Source organism: Hippocampus bargibanti, linkage group LG09, assembly GCF_051943395.1.
Source record: "Hippocampus bargibanti isolate YZ-2025 linkage group LG09, ASM5194339v1, whole genome shotgun sequence".
NCBI lineage: Eukaryota > Metazoa > Chordata > Actinopteri > Syngnathiformes > Syngnathidae > Hippocampus > Hippocampus bargibanti.
Window position 1 is genome coordinate 23,439,423 of NC_142742.1, and position 21,930 is coordinate 23,461,352.

The 21,930-nt window shown below is 43.9% G+C and overlaps 1 protein-coding gene and 1 pseudogene across 5 annotated transcripts in view; both read right to left on the reverse strand.

Annotated features, from left to right (window-relative positions):
- setd3 (SET domain containing 3, actin histidine methyltransferase) overlaps positions 1–21,930 on the reverse strand; it is a 62,555-nt gene that overhangs the window by 24,822 nt on the left and 15,803 nt on the right. Inside the window, exons 1-4 of one of the 5 annotated variants that reach the window (XM_089004165.1) lie at positions 17,535–17,575; positions 6,763–6,835; positions 1,746–1,901; positions 1,570–1,681 (exon numbers count right to left, since the gene is read on the reverse strand). In XM_089004165.1, the coding sequence (XP_088860291.1) occupies positions 1,570–1,681; positions 1,746–1,889 (256 nt within the window). In that variant the 5' untranslated portion in view covers positions 1,890–1,901; positions 6,763–6,835; positions 17,535–17,575. Of the gene's footprint in view, positions 1–1,569; positions 1,682–1,745; positions 1,905–6,762; positions 6,836–17,534; positions 17,684–21,930 lie in introns of those variants that run through there. The other 4 variants (XM_089004163.1, XM_089004164.1, XM_089004166.1 and 1 more) reach the window with 4 other exon arrangements.
- On the reverse strand, positions 1,911–5,911 carry LOC148894044 (uncharacterized; annotated as a pseudogene).

A 21,930-nucleotide genomic window follows, 5' to 3' on the forward strand; every position in this document is an offset into this window, starting at 1 on the left:
TGCCATGCTTTCTCGCATAAAATAGCTTTACTTACGCTGTCGCCGGATAGCTGCTTTTCGTTAATCCAAATTAACAGAAGTTTTTCAACTTCTTCAATTGCCCGAGACTGTCGCTTTGAGAGCACGGAAACACCTTTTGCAACAGACCCACCTTTGATGGCTTCTCTGTTCTGGGAAATGGTAGCAATGGTTGACTTAGCATAGCCGTGCTCGGCCACTAAATCACACAAACGCACACCTCGTTCGTGTTTTTCAATTATCTCCTTCTTCTCAGCGACTGTGATTTTATTTTGTGTCTTCTTGGGCTGAAGATGAGCCCGTGGTGGGTTTTTTTTGGTCCCATAATAGTAAATAGTAAAAAGTTATAGTAAAAAGTTATCAGCAAAAAGCTCCAAGGAGGCGATCGACGTGTGCATTCAATGAGAGGGGTGTGGAAAGTAGCGCCGGCTGGAGCGCTGTTCGGTCGTGTGCTTCCGTCGAAGATCACTCCGCCAGATCCAAAGGTCGTGTGCTTAGGTGTTCTTCCGGCGAAGATTACTCCACCAGCCGTGGAGGGTGTGTATCATGAAAATAGTGCGTGTTTCAAGATTTAATTTTCATAAATTTGACGTTTGTAAGATGAAAAGTTCGTAAGATAAGGTGTTCGTAAACTGAGGTCTCACTGTATATGTTTTAGGTGTTGGCCTTGATGGTCTGCGATGAAAAGATTTAGGTCACAATTAAAATGAATAAAGCGAAAGATATAGAAGCCTGATATTTTTTTCAGTTTTTGTTGAAGCCTGTTCTGGCTTAAACCCCAAAAAAATCAATTGTAATATATGTAATGTCACGAGAGGCTGGGTCCTGGAGGGGAAATATAGTCCCCTAAAATGGCTCCACCCAGCGAGAGTTTTGGCACCATCTGGTGGAAGGCAGCAGTCCAAACCCCACACCTGTGGCTGATCATGGACTGATTCTCATGCAAGGCTTTTAAGACCAGAGAGCCTCTGAGTGGTGGCCGAGTAGAGAATGGTGGCTAGGCTACCTAGGAAGGACATCAAGAGGGGTGAGGCCTAGAAATACATAGAAAAGAACCCCATCAGTTTCACCTCAAAAGAGACTTTGTTATAATTTAAGAATTGGAAGGGACGCTATTCTTACCTTTTTTGCCTGTGAATTCCCCCTGAAACCCCTTATTAAATTTTTTGTTTACATTCAAACCTGTCGCCCATTGCACTCTTTGTTCTGCCCCGCTGAGAGCGAGCTTCTCATGACATCACATATGGTGGAGGATGCAGGCACTGGACAAGCGTTAATAAGTGCCTGAACATAGATGGAAGTTTGTGTTTTGTTTTTTCCAAATTGACAATATCTCCAATGACAAATTCAAAAATGGAAGACATCTTGAAAACCCTTCTTGCAAGTCAGGAGGCCCAGTATCAGTCCAATTTGGCTCTCGTAGAAGAGCAAAAGAGAGCAAATGAACAGAAGGCAGAGGAATTGCTCTTACAAAAACAAATGGCCGCCAGGAACATGCCCGGGGGAAGGCGGGTGATTTTATAGCCAAGATGGGGGTGATTTGAGGCGTACCTGCATGCCTTTGAAGCAACAGCCACAAGGGAAAGATGGCCCAAGCAGCAATGAGTGGGATTGCTAGCACCCTTCCTGACCGGGGAATCTCTGAATGCTGTCCGGGACTTGACTGCGGACAGAGCAGAAGACTATGATTATCCAAAAGCTGAAATTCTCAGCAGAGGTGGGCTCACCAAGTTCGGGATGGCACAGCGCTTCCACACCTGGACGTTCCAGCCAGACCAGCCTCCACGCGCACAGATGCACAAATTGGCCCGCATTGCCCGGAAGTGGCTGGAACCGGAGAGGAACACGGCAGCTGAGGTGGGGGAGGCCATTGTAGTGGATCGCTACTTATGAGGCAAAAAAGAACATCAATCAGCAGTCGCTGACTACTGCCTGCCAAACAGTGGCCACAGTGGAGATGCTGCGAACGACCAAGAAGGAAACCGGCAACACATCCCCATCCAGGACCGGAATGGTCCGCACAAAGGTGCCTAAGCTTCCCAACGCAGCCAAGATGGCTGCGGATGGCGTCCGAAGCCCACCCAGGCAGTGGCGAACGCCCAGGGGCACGGAGCCCAAACAATACTACAGATGCGGAGAGACGGGACACATCTCATGGCAGTGTGGGAAACCAACGGAAGAGCCCATGCCGACCTCTGACATGACTCTTCCAGTGCCCACCCTGCTCATTAAGCCTCCCTACTGGGGGTGAGTGGTAGCTCACTAACAAGACCCCCCACCTGTCCAGTGACAGTGAATCAACAGGATGTTGAAGCCCTGCTGGACTCCGAAAGCCTGGTCACCTTGGTGCGCCAAAGGCTGGTGGATCCAACCAGCTTGTCTCCAGAAAAAAACCCTTCCGGTTTCCTGTGTCCACGGAGACACCAGAGAGTACCACACCACCAAACTCACTATGACCACATCCAAGGGAATCATCCGCACGGTAGTTGGTGTGGTTGACTCTCTCCCTGCCCCCCTTCTGATTGGACGCGGCTGCCCTTTCACCCACTGTGGAAAGTAACACAGGAAAGACTGGCCCGACCACCTCGGAAGGGGAGAAGTAAGATGCATGTAGTGAATACTCAAGCCTACCCCCCAGATTCACTCTCCCCAGCCTGTGCTCTTATAGGGACAGCAAATGCACCACCAGAGACGGAGTCTGGCCCAGAGACAATAAAGGAGACTCCAGCCCCAGAAAATCTCCTGGCTTCCAGTGGTGCCGAGAACCCAGGGAACCAGAAACTACCTCCCCTAACAGGCCAGTATGGTACAGCCCAGTTACAGGACTATACCCTTGCCAACGGCATGAAAAATGTGCAGGTTTTCGAGGGTGTAGTACGAGGCGAAAGGACGAGTCTCACATACCCCCATTTTGCCGTTGATCGGGGGTTAATATACCAGGTAACGAAGCAAAATGATGAGGTACATGAACAACTTCTCGTGCCACAGACACACCGAGCTACAGTACTGGACTGTAGCTCGTGTGTGTGTGTGTGTGTGTGGCACACACACACGCACACACATGGTAGGGGGACACCTAAGGGTAGAAAAGACAAAAGAGAGAATCTTGCAACGGTTCTTCTGGCCAGGGGTGCACAAGGATGTGGAGAACTATTGTTGTTCTTGCCCTGAGTGCCAACAGGTGGCGCCAAAGCCCACATACAGAAACCCGCTCATTCCCTTACCCATCATTGAGACCCCTTTTCAAAGGCTTGGGCTGGATATAGTTGGACCTCTACCAAAAAGTGCAAGGGGACACTAGTATATTTAAGTTATGATTGATTATGCCACTCGGTTTCCAGAGGCTGTTCCCCTCAGAAAGGCTACCACTAGGAAGATTGCAAAGGAACTGTTTACACTCAACAGCAGGGTGGGAATCCCAAAGGAGATACTGACAGACCAAGGAAGCCCCCTTTATGTCCAAGGTCATGAAGGACCTATGTGCTCTGCTCAAGGTCAAGCAACTGAGAACTTCTATCTACCACCCACAGACGGATGGGTTGGTAGAACGGTTCAACAACTTGTTGAACAACGGTTCAACTACTTATTAAAATCTTGGTTTACATTCAAACCTGTCGCCCATTGCACTCTTTGTCATGCCCCTCTGAGAGCTAGCCTCTCATGAGATCACATATATTAGGATGGTTAATACAGTAGTTTAATGTATCTTGAAGAACATAAAAACAAACAAATTAATTTTAAGAAAATGATCTGGCCCTGGACAATGTTCTTTTTGTTAATTTTGGCCCTCTGTGAATTTGACTTTGACATCCCTGCCATACGAAATATAGGACTGAAGAAATTTACAAGCAAATTCACCTTACGAACGACCGCTTGGAACGTATCTTGTTCGTAGGGCGGGGGGGGCAATATTTAGTCTACAGCCTAAAAAGGCCCATATTTTAACATTTGCAAAGGTAATATGTTATTTATTTTTGTATTTATTTGCACCCTTGGGCAGTCGTGCCCAACAAATCAATGGTGGACTAGCAGACAATAGACTGCTTCAAGTCAATTGATCTAAAGGGTGAAAAAAAAGCATTAAATACAAAAAAAAAAATCCTCGTCTCACCCCTTGCGTGGTGTCTGTGCAGTATCCTTGCTGTTCCAACCACTCTTCTAGTTTGGGGGTCACTGCCATAAGAGCTCTGACCACCACAGTCACAACTGTCACCTTTACTTTCCAGGGTCTTTCCATCTTCTCTATGAGCCCATGTTTGTAGTTTCTCATGTTTGTTCTTTCTGATATTTCCATCACTAGGGACCACAACAGGCACGAACGAGAACAGCTTTCCTCTGCCCTTTATCTATGATCACGATATCTATTTGGTACACCATTATCATCCATACTACTTCCATATCTGGAAGGATCGTCGCTCAGTCATTCTCCCCCACCTTTGGAGGCGTTTCCCCATTTTGACCTCAGGGTTTCCAGTCCATACTCGACACATACATTTTGGTTGACTTTACTAGCCATCTGGTAATAGCATTGTATGTAGACTTTTCTTGAATCTTACACTTTGCATCTTACACCTTGCATTTATCTGTTGGACTGTCTCAGGTGCCTCTTTGCAAAACCTACACATTGGGTCTTGTCTGGTGTGGTACATCTGGGCCTCAATGGCTCTGGTGCTCAGGAGCTGCTGCTGATCAAGGAGGATTTGAGCTCTCACACCCACTAGTCCCCGGCCTGCCTCCTGACAGCTTCCATTCAATGTCAGGGAGCTGATTAGGGAAGGAACCCTCCAAAGTTCCGAAGCTTTGTGGTTATACAACTGTGGTCTGAATCTCTTCCTTTTGCCACCTTATTATTCCTGCAGGGTATCTTATCATTGGCAGGGCCTAGCTGTTTATTCTTGTCATTGAGCTGGCTTCTTTGGACTTGCCTCACCCCTCACCATAGCCACTTTCATCTTAGCCAGTTCGAGGTCCTCATGACTTGTAGTATACCAAGGTACGTGTAGCTGTCCGCATTGTTTCACATTGTTCCTTCAAGGAATGAGGACTACTTCACTGTGGATTTCCTTGTGTCTGATCTCAATTTCTAATGACATCCTGATGTCACTGCTGTAGATTGTGCTTGTATGGATCAGGGATTATATTTTTATTTCACTCTTGGCACACAGCTTGTCATGCATGTCATGCATTTAAAGGAGGTGGCTCATCATTGCTCCATTTCTGAGGCGGTATCTATAACCTGTCTTGGTGATTATGTGCCTTAGGGGAGTCAGTTCTATACAGACAGCAGTGGGGGGAGTGCATCACCTTTGGCATATACCACATTTGATGGACACTTGGGTAAGTAGCTTGCCATTGACTTCAAGTATGGTTTTCCACATCGTGATCAAATTCGGAATAAAAGCTCTGAAGGTCCTGTTCACCTGATACAACTCCAAGGATTCAATGATCCACATATCTGGCAGAGAGTCAGTGACTTTCTTGTAATAAATCGAGGTTGTGCACAGGGTATGTCGGGACCTGCAGTCTTGTGGGACTGTTTTTTCAACTAGTACCGGATGTTTGACTCCTCTGGTATCTTTACCAATGCGCTTCCGTGCTTCGCTCATATATTTACCCATATGTCCAATTATGTTAGCCGCTATGATGCCTGACGTGAGCTTTCATGTCGTGGAGAGACAGGTTATTGGCCGATTGGTTGAATGGGATTGCAGACTTTAAGGGATCCTTAATAATCAAGTTCAGTGAGTTAGCTTCAGTTAGTTAGCCATTCTGGGTGAGTCCATTCCCTCAGCAACTGGTCGATTTGTGCTGCTAGGCGCTCATGGAGTGCTGTGAGTTTCTTTAGCCAGTAGGGGTGAACCATGTCTGAGACTCGTGCTGTTCAGTTTTTCATTTCTGAGACTCTTTCTTGTATGTCTGCCAAACTTTTTCTAGCAAAATCTTAACTGTGACTGTGTGTATTTGCATGTTTGTGTGTGTGTGTTTATGTGTGTGCGTGTGTGTGTGAGTGTGTGAGTGTGCGTTCATATGTGACCCGGAAATTCAGCTCAGGTGATGTGGTTTAAGCTTCGAGTTAGGTGGGCATCTGTTTTTGTTTTTTTCCTCCCAGGTATGTCATAGCTGAGGTAGCTATGATACATTTATGAAAATGGTGTGTGTTCATGATAAAACTTGGCTGTCAGTTTAACGTGTTATTATCGGCATTGATTTAAATCACTTTTAACAGGATTACATTTTTTATCGCAAGATTAATGCGGCACCATATCACACCATATATTACGTTGCTCTAAAATAAACACGAAACAAAACAATGACTGCGCCCCATTGGTCCACGCACGTCTGTTTGGCCGACCACAGTTTGCAGACAAATCAATGTAAATGTTTATATTTATCACAAAGAAAACTGTTCCGCGATTCCTTGTTGATGAAAGCATCAAAATGGGTACAATAGGACAAAATCAAATCAAAATTTAGAACATATAAAATATGTTATTAATAACAATGAATTGCTAGTTAACTATGAATTTCAAAATGTGATTGTGATTACATCTTTTAATTGCTTGACAACTAGTTAAAACACAAAGCTTGTGAGTGTTTTTGAAATGTTGTTTTTGTCAACAGTGCTAAAAAGTCACTCAAAAGTGAGCAGGAGATACCCTATAATTTGCAAGAAACATTAAAATAAAAATGTTAACATTTAATTGGTTACACACCATGAAGAAAATGAGGATGTGATTTCCTTACCCAAGATGGAATTATGTGCAGATTCCAATGTCATCAGGATCTTCCGAGGAATGCACAAGAACAGTTCTTCTGCCTATACAGTGATTACAACCAGTACAAAAGGTAAGGAAATTTAGATTTTTGGGATAATATTTCATTAAAGACACCTGCAGAACAAAGGAAATGCATTTTAATTATTTATATTTTCCTCAAAGTGGGTTAACCAGATCTATTTGCTTGACCGTGAAAGGTATGATATCACACCCATGGCCAAAGGACCATATCTGGCCCGTTACATAATTGTATGTGGCCTGCGAGAGAAATCAAACATGTAAACTTCATAATGCTTGTTAAAATATAAACCAATTTCTCATATATTTTTCTTCTTGGTTTCAGTTATAAGGGCCCTACAAGGGAAACAAAAATGACTGACACCAATGTTTTAGTTTGGGTTTTACTGGAATTGCAAACCATTTTAATTTATTATTATTTATTAATGTACATGTACGTCCTGTCGACCAATGTAGCCACAAGGGGGCACAAGCCAGTGTCTTATTGTGCCGGTCCCAAGCCCGGATAAATACAGAGGGTTGTGTCAGGAAGGGCATCCGACGTAAAAAACTTGCCAAAACAAATATGCGAATCAAACCTATGAATCCCATACTGGATCGGTCGAGGCCCAGGTTAACAACGGCCGCCATTGGTACTGTTGACCTTCAGGGTGCCAGTGGAAAATGGACTACTGTTGGTCGAAGAAGGAGAGGAGGGAGGTGTGCCCGGAGGAATAGAGAGAAATGGAACACCAAGAGTATAGAACTAAGAGTAGGAACTTTGAATGTAGGAACAATGACAGGTAAAGGTAGAGAGCTGGTTGAAATGATGCAGAGAAGGAAGGTAGACATACTGTGTATCCAGGAGACTAGGTGGAAAGGGAGCAAGGCTAGAAGCTTAGGGTCAGGGTTTAAGTTGTTCTATCATGGTGAAGACAGAGAGAGAAATGGAGTTGGGGTTATCTTAAAAGAGGAGTTTGTTAGGAATGTCTTAGAAGTAAAAAGAGTATCAGATAGAATGATGAGTCTGAAGCTAGAAATTGAATGTTCAATGTTGTTTGTGGGTATGCCCCACAAGTAGGATGTGAGCTGGCAGAGAAGGAGACATTTGGGTTGGACTTTGATGAAGTCATACAGAACATCCCGAGAAGTGAGAGGGTTGTAATTGGTGGAGACTTCGATGGACATGTTGGCGCAGGAAACAAAGATGATGAGGAGGTGATGGGCAGGTTTGGACTCCAGATGAGGAACGCTGAAGGACAGATGGTGGTTGACTTTTCTAAGAGAATGCAAATGGCTATTGTGAATACTTTCTTTCAGAAGAGACAGGAACATAGGGTGACCTATAAGAGTGGAGGCAGAAGTACACAGGTAGACTACATTTTGTGTCAACGGCGCCTGTCATGGGCAGCATCTTCACAGCCCCGCTTTGTTCAGTGGAAAGGTCGGTGCTGTTGGACAGTCTGCGGTTGGATGGATGCATGGCTTGAGGAGCCCGCGATAAGAAGAAAGCAGCGTCAGCGCAGAGCACCGATGCGTATGTGGAACTGTCGCGGCTTGGAATTGAAGCGGATTTATGTGGGACAGGAGATGTGAGACAATGTCTTTTTGTCAATGGATGCTACAGCTTCGCGTTTGCTTTCAACATTTAGCTTGTAGTAGATGTCCAAATTCCACCATGACGTCCCTGATCCACTGGTGAAGAGACGCTTTGATCCTCTCCTCTTTCATCTGGAAATGCTTTACGTAACAAAGAGGGTTTTATGTTACAAAGAGGGTACAGAAAGTGCTTAAGAATGAATGACTCTCTGTGTTTTTATGTTGTCATGTTATTTCTTATTTAGTTTTTTTTTGTTCTTTTGACTTCAAGACGGCGCCGCGAGAGTGGCTGCCTTTCCAGCAGCTCCTGTGTTTTGCTTTTCTACTTTCATTTCTTTTGTAACTTTGCTGCTGTGAAATGTAAATTTCTCCACTGCGAGACTAATAAAGGCAAATCCAATCCAATACAATCCAATTAGAGGCTTTGGAGAGAAAGTCAGAGAGGCCAGACTGAGATGGTTTGGACATGTCCAGAGGAGAGAGAGTGACTATATAGGGAAAAGGATGCTGAGCCTTGAACTGCCAGGCAAGAGACCGAGAGGAAGACCGAAGAGGAGGTTTATGGATGTGGTCAAAGAGGACATGAAGGTAGCTCGTGTGAGAGAAGAGGATGCACAAAACCGGGATAGATGGAGGACATTGATTCGCTGTGGCGACCCCTGAGGGGAAAAGCCGAAAGGAAAAGAAGAAGAAGTACGTCCTGTCGACCGTGGCATCCAAATAAAGAGGACGAGTATGGCCGTGGATGACAGAGTGGAATGCATCAGATTAGCTGCACAGAGTAAAATGTTTATGGCTCAACGGATAGTTGAGTAAGCAAACTGTTCCTTGAATGCTTTACCCGTTACCGTGCTCAATAACTGCTGCTCACTGAACCACTATTTTGAGAGAAGGTAAGTTTCATAGCGCAAACTAGGGCCATGGAGGACTTGCAATGATCCCATAGCTCAGGTCCTCGACCAGATGCCAGGAATCTTGAGGGTTCTGCGCAGTGTCCGTGCTGTTCCCAGCACTGCGCCGAGATACTGAACCGAGATATCCCATGCTGTTCTCAGGATCTGTTGCAACTACTCATATAGTTTGGGTGTCACTGTTCCGAGTGCTCTGATCGCCACAGGCACGACTGTCACCTTTATCTCTTTGAGCCCTTGGTATTACTTCGGGTGCGTTGGTGCTGATTGGTTGAAAATGCATGTACGCATGTACATGTTCGTGCTGACGATCGACAGTAGAGAGCAGTGGACTATTAATATTTTTTCTCAGGAATTTTCATGGCATTTGGAAAATCCACAGGACTTCCATTTCTGAAAGAAAGGCTAATAGGTATTTTACGAGTCTCAATTTGTACCAAAATGTCCTAAATTTGTGATGTGTCATGTAAAACTGTATTTTGTTCATACTGTATTGCGCTGCAGTTTCTTATAAACAGTTTTGGACCATACATTTTTGCATTTTATTGCTTGCGTTGTTACACATGTATCTTGTCAACAGAAAAAAACAAAAAACAGGTGTGAATCAGGTGGCGCTTATTTAAGGATGATGAAGCCAGCACAGGTTGAACATGCATTTGTAGAAAATGGGTTGTTCAAGAAAAAATTGAATAATATAATAATAATATATATATATATATATATATATATATATATGTATGAATGTTACAATGTTGATCCCTCTCACCAACGATACCTCAAAAAAGCAGCTACGTTTGGTGAGCATTACTTGGCCACCTCTAGGTAGTATTTTGTATCATGGAGACTAAAAGAAAAGAGTTTCACAAGTTCAAGTAACTCAGTGAACTGCTATAACGGTTGTTTTTCCACTTATGATATTACATGTGTTACTGTATCGATTATGCTTAAAGGACAACCGACACATCCCGACAAGTTGCGTCCATAATTTGTAAAATCACTTCAAATGACTTCTACTGACAGCATTTTACAAATATTACACCACATACAGCTATATTTTACTTTGTAAAATCTCAATTTGATGTGAATTGCGATTCACTACAATTTTCTTATAATAAACGCCATTGTTTAGAAGGCCATTAATACGTAAGTTTGTAACTTTTCATCTTGAAAGTTTAAACACCTTTTTGCATGCACAACCATTAAACAATCTGCATTGATGTTGACATCTTGTATCTTATTATTTTATTCATGTCCTTAAATGCCACCTCACCAAAGTTGATGCTATATTGCTAATTCACTGAGCTTCATATATGCTTCATCTGTCGTGTCATTCACCAGTTTCGTGGCTTGCATACGGCACAAATTGATAGGGAAGAACTTCTTTAATCGATCGCAAACCACTTGTGCTTTCTTCTTCAGAACTATTTGAATCATATTCATAACGGGATGAGTAACAAGTGTCACATCTTCCTTAGCACCAGGAGCGCACCCCTCCCCTCCCTGCTCTCCGGACTCATTCACCTGTTGCTCATTTCCATGATTGTGCCTTCTGGCTATAAAAGCCACCCGTTCCCGCTCGGTCTGCGTCTGTGTATTCTCTGTTGTTACCCTGTCTCCAAGCACGCAGGTTGGTCCCGTTTTTCCACTCGGTTGTCTTACTCCCTGTTTTGCCCTGCATGTCTCAGTAAAAACCTTTTCTTGAACTTACCGTCTCCACCGTGTATTTCGGATCTAACGCCTTACTATTTTTCTTCGTCCCTTGAGAGTGTCACCACTCGTCGAGCAGGATGTGACATAATACACCGGCCAACCATGGATCTCTCCGGTGGAGACAAGTTCATATCCGCCTTAACCCATCAGGCGGAGCGTTCGAGCCAGCTGGCGCAAGCGGTTGCGGAGGTCCGCCATACCGTGTCCATGCTGGCTCAAAGCCTACAGGAGGTTGAGACACGCATCGCCACCCTGACGCCCCCTTCCTCCTGTGAGTAGGCGCGAGCTTCCCCTACCGTAACCCTCACGCTACGCAGGCGAACCCGGGTGCTGTGCTCAGTTCCTGATGCAGTGCCCGCTGGTTTTCGAACAACAACCCTCCGTCTACGATGGTGATGAGGCCAAGGTAGCCTCCATAACCAGGAGCGCGCCCCTCCCCTACCTGCTCTCCGGACTCACTCACCTGTTGCTCATTTCCTTGATTGTGCCTTCTGGCTATAAAAGCCACTCGGTCCGCGCCGGTCTATTCTCTGTTGTTACCCGGTCTCCCAGCAGTACGCAGGTTGGTCCCGTTTGTCCACTCGGTTGTCTTACTCCCTGTTTTGCCCTGCATGTCTCAGTAAAAACCTTTTTCTTGAATTTACCGTCTCCACCGTGTATTTCGGATCCAACCCCGTACTATTTTTCTTCGTCCCTCGAGTCCTGTCACCACTCCTCGAACAGGACGTGACAATAAGGAAGGATCTTCTCAGTATCTGAACTCTCTGAAGCCATTGTTTTGATTCTGGAGCAAGGGAGTTTGTGAAGGAGGTTCTTGATGAGACATCACGAACATGGGGGCGGGATTTTTTGAATCTCTCCAGTTTTGAGCTCATTAGTGGCAGATTTGGGCAACTTTAAGTCATTTTTCTTGGTGTTTTGCATTTGACTAAAATATCAGCCTGCTTGTTTTTGTGTATTTTAGATGCTATAAAACGTTTTTCTGATGTTAGTTAGGAAACAAAAAAAATGTGTCGGTTGTCCTTTAAAGCTACAGAAAATATACTAAATGTAATAATAATAATAAATGTCCTAATGGATTGCAATTAAAGAAATAAACTGTACTGTATAATAGTCGTTTTATGTTTATTTGTGATGGTCGTTGATGTAGTTACCTCTTGATGATATCCGAGAGAAGTTGCAATGCCTTCTCGGCAATAATACCCTGACTCACACCCATGCTAGCTGCTTTTTATTAATCCAAATCAACAGAGGTTTTTCAACCTCTTCTATTGCCTGAGACCATTGCTTAGACAACACAGAAAAACCCTTAGCCACAGGATTTTGCGTACTGGTCCTGGAACGTTAAATCACACAAACGCACACGTTCGTGTTTTTCGATGATGCTCAACCGTAATTTTCTTTTGTGCCCCCTTTGGCTTAACACTAGCCTGTGGTGGGGTCTTTTTCGGTCCCATCATTACGAAAGTACTCCACTCGATAGCAAATCACGTCCGCACTCAAAGGGGGTATGGAAAAGTAGTCCGCCAGCCACCATGGCGCTGTTCGATCGCGTGGTTTGGTGTTCATCCGCTGAAAACTAGTCCGCCAGCCACCATTGCGTTGTGTGGTTACGTTCGTCCGGAGAAAACTAGTTCGTTAGTCAAGACGATTCTCGCGAATTTAATGTTCGAGAGGCGAAAAGTTCGTGAGGTAAAGCGTTCGTACACCGATGTATCACTGTATTAGATTAGATTAAATTAGATTAAATAAAGTGTGCAGGAAGGAGCCAACATAATTTCTGATTGAGGGTATCCTGGCACGTCTGACTGCCTCTACTTTCCAGCGAAACATTTTCTTTTTTCTTGCGGTTTTCTGCCATCAACGGATAAAAATTTCAATCCGAACTCTATCCGTCTTCATCCTTGAACCTTCAATCAAAGTTAACCTCAAATTGCTGTCCCCTCTCGTTCCCTCAGATCCTCTTCCTCCCTCCAACTCTGTGTGCCCCTCTGCCCGTCTCAGCACAATGGGGGACAGAGCTTTCTGCCGTGCTGCCCCCAAACTCTGGAACTCTCTTTCTCCCAACATCTGTAATATTGATTATCTTCCCACCTTCACGCCGCGAGAGTGGCTGCCTTTCCGGCAGCTCATGTGTTTTGTTTTTCTACTTTCATTCCTTTCATCGCTTTGCTGCTGTGAAATGTAAATTTCTCCACTGTGAGACTAATAAAGGCATATCCAATCCAATCCAAATCCCATCTCAAAACCCACCAAGATCGCATTCTCTGTGTAGTTTTAACTCTTGCTATTATTTATCATTTTATCTGTGGTTTTATTTATGTCCCTGTTTATGTGATTGTAAAGTGTCCTTGAGAGCTTTGAAAGGAGCTCATAGATAAAATATATTATTATTATTATTTTTATTATCATTATTATTATTCTAACCGTTATCATCTCACAATGGAGAAATTTACAATACACAGCAGCAAAGTGATGAAAGCAAGAGGAAAGGAAAAAGAAGAAGTAGAAGAACAAAATATCTGAGCTGATGTAAAGGCGGCCTCTTTCGGGGCACCATCTACCAGTCAAAATAGAAAGCATAAGTCGAGAGAAAAAGATCGGAGAGGAAGTTATTCATCGAATGTTACAATGTTGATCCCTCTCACCAACAATACCTCAAAAAAGCGGCTACGTTTGGTGAGCATTACTTGGCCACCTCTAGGTAGTATTTTGTATCATGGAGACTAAAAGAAAAGAGTTTCACAAGTTCAAGTAACTCAGTGAACTGCTATAACAGTTGTTTTTCCACTTATGATATTACATGTGTTACTGTATCGATTATGCTTAAAGGACAACCGACGTCTCCGGACAAGTTGCGTGCATAATTTGTAAAATCGCTTCAAATGACTTCTACTGAGCGTATTTTACAAAGATTCCACTGCATATACAGTAAAGTCTCGTTATATCGATATCGGTTATCTCGATAGTACTGCTTATTACGATACTATTTCTATGAACGCAAGGAGAAAATGTACATGCCGCAGGATCGGATATATCGATAGTCCGGTTATATCGATATTTTTTCCGACTCCCGAGAATATTGATATAACGAGACTTTACTGTAGCTATATATTATACGTTTTAAGACTTGCGCTGAATATTCCGGAAGTCTTGTTTTTGAGTTGGTGACGAGTCCTCACCCTACGTCACTACCCACAGAAAGGACATACAGTGAGACATCAGCTTACGAACACCTTATCTTACGAACTTTTCGTCTTACGTAATTTAAAACAGATTCTTTACTACAGACAGTGTATTGTAGGTGTTTCAAATACCTGACATGTTTCGGCGTCTACTTCCGCCTTCGTCAGAGTCACCAGTTTTCGTCTTACGAACGTCAAATTTATGAAAATTAAACCTTGAAATACACACTACTTTTAACGATACACGCCCACCACGGCTGGCGGAGTGATCTTCAGATCTTCGGCGGACACACACGACCAAACAGCGTTCCAGCCAGCCCAGCTTTCCACACCCCCTCTCTCTGAATTCATACGTTCATCGCCTCCGAGGATTTTTGCAGATAATTTTACTATTATGGGACCGGAAAAAAAAACACCACAGGCTCGTGTTCAGCCAAGGAGAAGAAGGAGATCATTGAGAAACACGAATGAGGTGTGCGTTTGTGGCGTCACAGGTGCCATGTGAATCTCAGCCTGACACATCTCTCATGCTGTGTGTCACTTCCCTGAGAGTAACATTCTACGACACAGATGTGTCTTATTTTTCGGTCGGCATTGCGTATACCGACAGTCAGATGTGGTGCGTTACTATGAATAAATTGAAGAAACTACCAGCCGTAGTCATCTACTCTGCTCTGTTTATTTGTCATCCAAGACTTGGGGTGCGTTCAGGTTCGAGAATAGCGCATATGACTGTAGGCTGTTTGGAAAGCATTGTCCAACTGAATGAGTAGGGACAAACACTTGCCAACGTTTCTGTGTTGCTACACTTGAACGGTGCGTTCAAGTGTCAAGTTCACTGGCAAGATGCGATAGAAGTGATTGTGATTGGATAAAGGGTAGTGTCATGTGTCATGGTAAGCCAATCAGAGCTAGTGTTTTCACACACACCGGAACAGCGTGTCAATAGTCACACTAAATTGTCATGTGCGAGTTGACAGCTGGAGCGGGGCCACCGCTCGCAACACTTCAATTTCATTTAATTTCAACGAGTCGCTGTCACCTCACGAGTGACATGATTACGACGAAGCACATCGCTGTGTCTTGTGCTGGCAAATCCAAAAGTTTGCTTTGCACGAGGTGATTGTTAGACGCGATCGCGTAAGTTTGTTGCTTTCCGGTTCCGATCGCGAGTGTGCCATTTTATTCGCCCCGCCCGCCTTCTTTTGTCGCGTTTTATTACGCGTCCGTGGAATCATCGGACTGACGCCTTTTGTTGTAATAAAATCTCTGCCAGCACCTACGGGACTCGAAGTGAATGCAGATGACATTGAGCAGCTTGTTGCTGACCGTAATGAGGTCATCAACACAGAGAATTTGATTTGCCTTCAAGAGGACAAGCAGAAGCAGGCCATTCAAGAGTTGATGTGCAGGCTTTTAAAGAACAGTTCCATCCAGAAAAGGCTATGAGAATCATCAACATGATGAATGATAATGTGCCTCAGTTTCGTAAGACCTTACAAGTCAGAAAGCAACAGGTGTCAATTAAGATCCATCAATGACATCACAAATGTAAATAAAGTGACTTTATTATACTGTGCTTCGGAAGAAGAAGTCCAAGATGGCGCCCGAGTAGGCAGCCTCAGCAAGTGCTCTCATGAGCCTTGCTTTTTTTTGGTTGTTTTTGTCTTGTTTTGTGTTTTCTTTTGTCACTTTGTGTTGTTGTGCATCGTGTGGAACGGATACAGATTGTTTTTCAGCATTTTTGACCACGACATTCATCAAGGAGGAGACTGTGCTGAGCGGTTGCGCCTTTTCGGCAGCATGAATATGCCAGTACTGTTTTTGAATGGGAGGAATGTCGGAGCCATTCGACTGCCATCGCTGGACACCAAAGGGGCCATTGTGCTTTTTTGCGCCTGTAATGGGCAGCATCTTCACAGGCCCGCTTTGTTTAGCGGAAAGGTCAGTGCCGTTGGACGGTCTGCGGCTGGATGGATGCATGACTTGAGGAACCCGCAATAAGAAGAAAGGAGCGTCAGCGCAGAGCGCCGATGCGTATGTGGAACTGTTGCGGATTGGAATTGAAGCAGATTTATGTGGAACAGGAGATGTGAGACAATCTCTTTTCGTCAATGGATGCTACAGCTGCGTGTTTGCTTTCAACATTTAGCTTGTAGTCGACGTGCACATTCCACCATGATGTCCCTGATCCACTGGTGGAAAGACGCTTTGATCCTCTCCTCTTTCATCTAGGACTGTTTCATGTCATCACAAAGAGGGTACAGCAAGTCCTGAAGAATGAATGTCTCTCTGTGTCTTTGTTTTGTCATAGTGTCTCTATGCTGTCATATTATTTGTTATTTAGTTTTTTTTTTTTTGTTCTTTTGACTTCAAGACGGCGCCGCGAGAGTGGCTGCCTTTCCAGCAGCTCATGTATTTCGTTTTTCTACTTTCATTCCTTTCATCACTTTGCTGCTGTGAAATGTAAATTTCTCCACTGTGAGACTAATAAAGGCATATCCAATCCAATCCAATCCAATCCAATCCAATAGGCTTTGTCAGCAAACTTTTTTTTCCTTTCTTTTTTAGTTCTTGGATAAGAAGCGAAACGTCCGACACCTTTAAAGTAGTACAGATGACGGCTGAAGAGACCTTCTCATCGATGGACCACTCGTAATAATAATAATACTAATGATATTACTAATAATAATATTAATAATACTACTACCACTACTACTACTACTACTAATAATAATAATAATAATAATAATAATAATCATAATACAGTAAAGTCTCGTTATATCGATATTCAAGGGAGTCCGAAAAAATATCGATATAACCGGGACTGTCGATATATCCGACCCTGTTTGCATGTAATTTTCTCCGTGCGTGCATAGAAATAGTATCGATATAACCGGGACTATCGATATATCCGATATCGATATAACGAGACTTTACTGTAATAATAATAATAATAATAATAATAATAATAATAATAATAATAATACAGTAAAGTCTCGTTATATCGATATTCAAGGGAGTCCGAAAAAATATCGATATAACCGGGACTATCGATATATCCGACCCTGTTTGCATGTAATTTTCTCCGTGCGTGCATAGAAATAGTATCGATATAACCGGGACTATCGATATATCCGATATCGATATAACGAGACTTTACTGTAATAATAATGATAATAATACATTGTATCAAGTCAGAAACACATACCAAGGACACGCTCATGCTTTCAGACCAAATTTGTCAAGAGAGACACTATGACTTTTATGCCAACTTCTACCTTTTCATGAATTTTATATCTACAGTAAAGCACAACCAACACCACAGTCATTCTCACCTTTATATCTCTTGCGGCTTGAAGGCCATAGCCTTCTTTTCCAAAGTTGGCAATTTGGAGACCATCACACAAAGACCCATTCGTTTTTGCCCAGGAAAGCAGGTCTTGGAAATGGCTGTGTCGGCAACCATCAAATATAATCGACATACCTGAAAATAGACAATATCAAATTTGACCGTCATTTGTAATCTCCATTGGAATATACACAATTAGATAATGTTGGAGCATTGTCATCAAATTGTGAGTATAGTTTTTGCTTTTTTTGAATGTTGCTGTGCCGATGATCATTTTGTGTATGGGAGCCTTTTACTGAGTAAGTTGCTTGTTCTGTAGCCACAAAGGGACATAAGTCTTCTTGTGCCGGTCCCAAGCCTTGTGCTTCAGGTATGGTTATCTGCATGTACCTCTTTGGTATTGGCCTTTTATTCACACCTCTCTGGGTCTCCATCAATTGACTCACATCTTTCCGAGCCGCCTTGATCTTCGCTTCCAACCGTCTTTTCCATGGTGGGTAACGAATCTCGTGGCTCTCACAGTTGCTCTTGTAGCCAAGCATCTGTTTGTTGGATGAGGTTGGAGTAGTCGGCAAAGTGGCTGCAGAGTATGGGCTTGTATAACTGAAGGTGGTCTTTGTCATTGAGGAGATGTACAGTTAAACCCGATTTATTACAGAGTCTTTAAAGCTGCCGTTTTCTCGTTTTAAGTTTACAAAGTTCTGAGTGAAGAACACAGATTTACTGTCATTTTGATGGGAGTGAGTTGATCAAAACAGGAGGACAGAGTGCTGTTGTAGTAGTTGGTGAGAACACTGGGGTTGACACAGTGGAGGAGGCAATATAGACATGTGGTTTCTGAAGGACATAGAAAAGTCAGTTGGTGAGATAGATTTCAGGTTTCCGAATGATATGATTTGCTTTTCCTTGGGAAGGGGGGTAGAGAGTCGAAGAGTGAAAACCAGATGATCTGAGATGTTGAGGTTAGTGCTGGAGAGAGTCTTTCGATGATGACACCGGAAGAACAGACCAAGTCGAGAGTGTGGCTGTGGATGTGGGAGGGAATTTCACATGTCGATTGAAGTTGAAACAGTCCAAAAGGTCAAGAAATCTAGAGGCTTGTTTGAGATTTGTGTTGTCGAAATGGAAGTTAAAGTTGCCAATGAGCAGAGTGTAAGGTGCGATAGATGAGAGCTGTGTGACAAAATAGGAGAAGTCTGACAGAAATCACGGGTGAACTTGGGGGACGGTAAACGGTGGCAATGACCGGGGGGAGGGACGTGTAATTTGAAAGTAATATTTCCAAATGACTCTGTGGGTGAGGTGGTTGTTCTGATTTTAAACTCTGTTTTATGGACTGAGGCCAACCCAAAACCTGATATAGTGAGGTGGGGTTTGTCGGTGAAGGTGTAACCAGCAGGGGTGGCTTGGTTGAGTGAGAAGTAGTCCTGGTATTTTTGCCAGATTAAGGCGATAAATAGGAAATCCAGGTTGTTGTCCGTTTTGAATTTGTGTCGGACGAGTGCTCAATATGTGCTCAATCTGTGAGCGGGTGCTCAATCGGAGACAGGGAGGATTGGGGAGAGGGTGGAGATTTGGATTTGGCATTTTGTGGATGTGAATTTGGCATTTTTAAATATTTTCTCTGGTTATAGTATCTGGTTGTGATTATGCAGTGGATGGGGTAGATGGCAGCATGATGAGATAATGATTATTGGGGGGACTATAGCGGGCGGAAGTGTGTGTTGGTAAACTGGATGAAGGGGAAGGTGTAGGTGTGTGATTTGTGACTTGTGACTTGTGATTTGTCAGTTTGTGTAATGGTGAAAACATGCTGAACAAATTGCTTTCAGTATTGTGCTGCCCATCTTGTTGGGGTGAAAACCATCTGCCTTTAAAATGGATGGATGGTTTCAAAATAGGTTGCAACTGTCAATGAAGTTCACATTGTGGATCCTGCACGCAGTTTGTAGCCAAGTGTGGAGAAAAGAGATGCGTGAGCACGGGGTGAAGATTGTAAGGCTGTCCATGTTTTGTGCAATGTTATTTTCTGATAACTCTTTTGTGAAGCACTTTGTTAATGCTGCAGAATTTGAAAAAGCGTGGTATAAATGAAGATGAAGCACATTTGTAGCTGAAAGTGATTTGTTTGTCCTGATATATTGTCTTGTAATTGAGGACTGCAACTTGTCTTGTCTGTGCTGGGAAGCCCAGACTTCCCTCTCCCCAGCCACTTCTTCTAGCTCGTCCTGGCGGATCCCGAGGCGTTACCAGGCCAGCTGGGAGACATAGTCTCTCCAGCGTGTCCTGGGTCGTCCCCGGGGTCTCCTACCAGTGGGGAATGCTCGGGAACACCTCACCAGGGAGGCGTCCTGGGGCATCCTAATCAGATGCCCGAGCCACCTCATCTGGCTCTTCTCGATGTGGAGGAGAAGCGGCTCGACTTTCAGCCCCTCCCGGATGACCGAGCTTCTCACCTTATCTCTAAGGGAGGGCCCGGACACCCTACGAAGAAAGCTCATTTGGGCCGCTTGTATCCGGGATGTCGTTCTTTCGGACACAACTCATAGCTCGTGACCATAGATGAGGGTTGGGACGTAGATCGACCGGTAGATTGAGAACTTTGCTTTTTGGCTTAGCACCTTTTTCACCACGACAGATCAGTACAAAGTGCGCATCACAGCAAACACCGCACCGATCCGCAGGCACTCTCCCCAATGACCATGCAATATTGCAGAGGTGTCTCAGCCAGGACAGCCCCACAACATCCAGAGCCTTTAGGAACTCCTGTTGGATCCCATCCACCCCCCGGGCCTTGCCAACAAGGAGCTTTTTAACCACCTCTGTGACTTCAGCCACATAGATCGGAGAGCCCACCTCGGAATCCCCAGACACTGCTGCCTCCAAGGAAGGCGTGTTGGTGGAGTTGAGGAGGTCTTCGAAGTACTCTGCCCACCGGTTCACGACGTCTTAAGTCGAGGTTAGCAGCGCCCCATCCTCACTGGACACAATGTAAGTGGTGCACTGCTTTCCCCCCCTGAGACGCCGGGTGGTGGACCAGCATTTCCTTGAAGCGGTCCGGAAGTCAGCTTCCATGGCCTCAGCAAAATCTTCCCATGCCCGCCACGACAGGCACCAACCACCTTATGGTCACAACTCCGATTTGCCTCCTCCGCAAGGGAGGTACGGAACATGGTCCATTCGGACTCAATGTCACCCACCTCCCCCGGGACATGTGTAAAGTTCTGCCAGAGGTGGCAGTTGAAACTCCTTCTGACAGGGGAATTTCGCCAGACGTTCCCAACAAACCCTCACAACACGTTTGGGTCTGCCAGGTCGGACTGGCATCTTCCCCCACCAACGGAGCCTACTCACCAGTTGACACCAAGGGTGTCCTGGTGCCATGTGCACATATGCATACCCTTATGTTTGAATAAAGTGTTTGTTATAGACAATCCGTGTCGAGCACAGAAGTCCAATAACAAAAAACCACTCCTTCAGTTCATTCTTGTGTTGATTATTCTGCACTCTTCCAAATAAATATAGTCAATGTCAATGCAGCGTTATAAATTACAAACAAAAGCTTTCACACAGAAGAAAAGTCCATGGCAAAAGCCAAGTTACCCTTCTGTTTTTTGCGGATCTTCTCCACCAAGTTTTTAATTTGAACATATTCCTCCCACTCTTCATTGGCTGACGGTGCTTCACTGCTGCACTCTGAAAAACAAAAACAACACCCTCTTTAACACATTCGCTGCCATTCACGAATGTACTTGGGAATTGAAAATCTGCCGTACAAAACAGAGTTAATTCGGGATTCGCTTTCTTTTTTTTTGCGGGAGGGCGAAGATCTAGTCTCGGTCTTTCTTGTGTGTGAATTTCAGGACTGTAGGTCATGTGTATCCCACCCACAAGGACCCATTGTTGTGCATGATTTAGTGTCGTAAAGAGTGAGAAGGTTTGTTTGCATGCATTTATTCATATATATCTATATATCTATCTATATATCTATATATATATATATATATATATATGTACTACCCAAGCAGGATGTTTATTCACAAATAAAAGAAAACGCGAACCGTATAAATGCCCCGTGTCCGTGATTACAGAATTGACAGCAGGTGGAGAACGGCCGGGAGAGGCACCCCCCGCCCCCCCGCTGTAAACTCACAAGTGACAGGAGCAAAGAGATGGTTTCGGTGTTGGAAAAAAAAAAAAAAAAAAAAAAAAAAAAAAATTGCTTTTCGAACAGGGTCCTGGAACGAATTATGTTATCACTGTATATATATATATATATATATATATATATATATATATATATATATATATATATATATATATATATATATATATATATATTTATATATATAGATATATACAAACAAAGCGGAGATGGACGA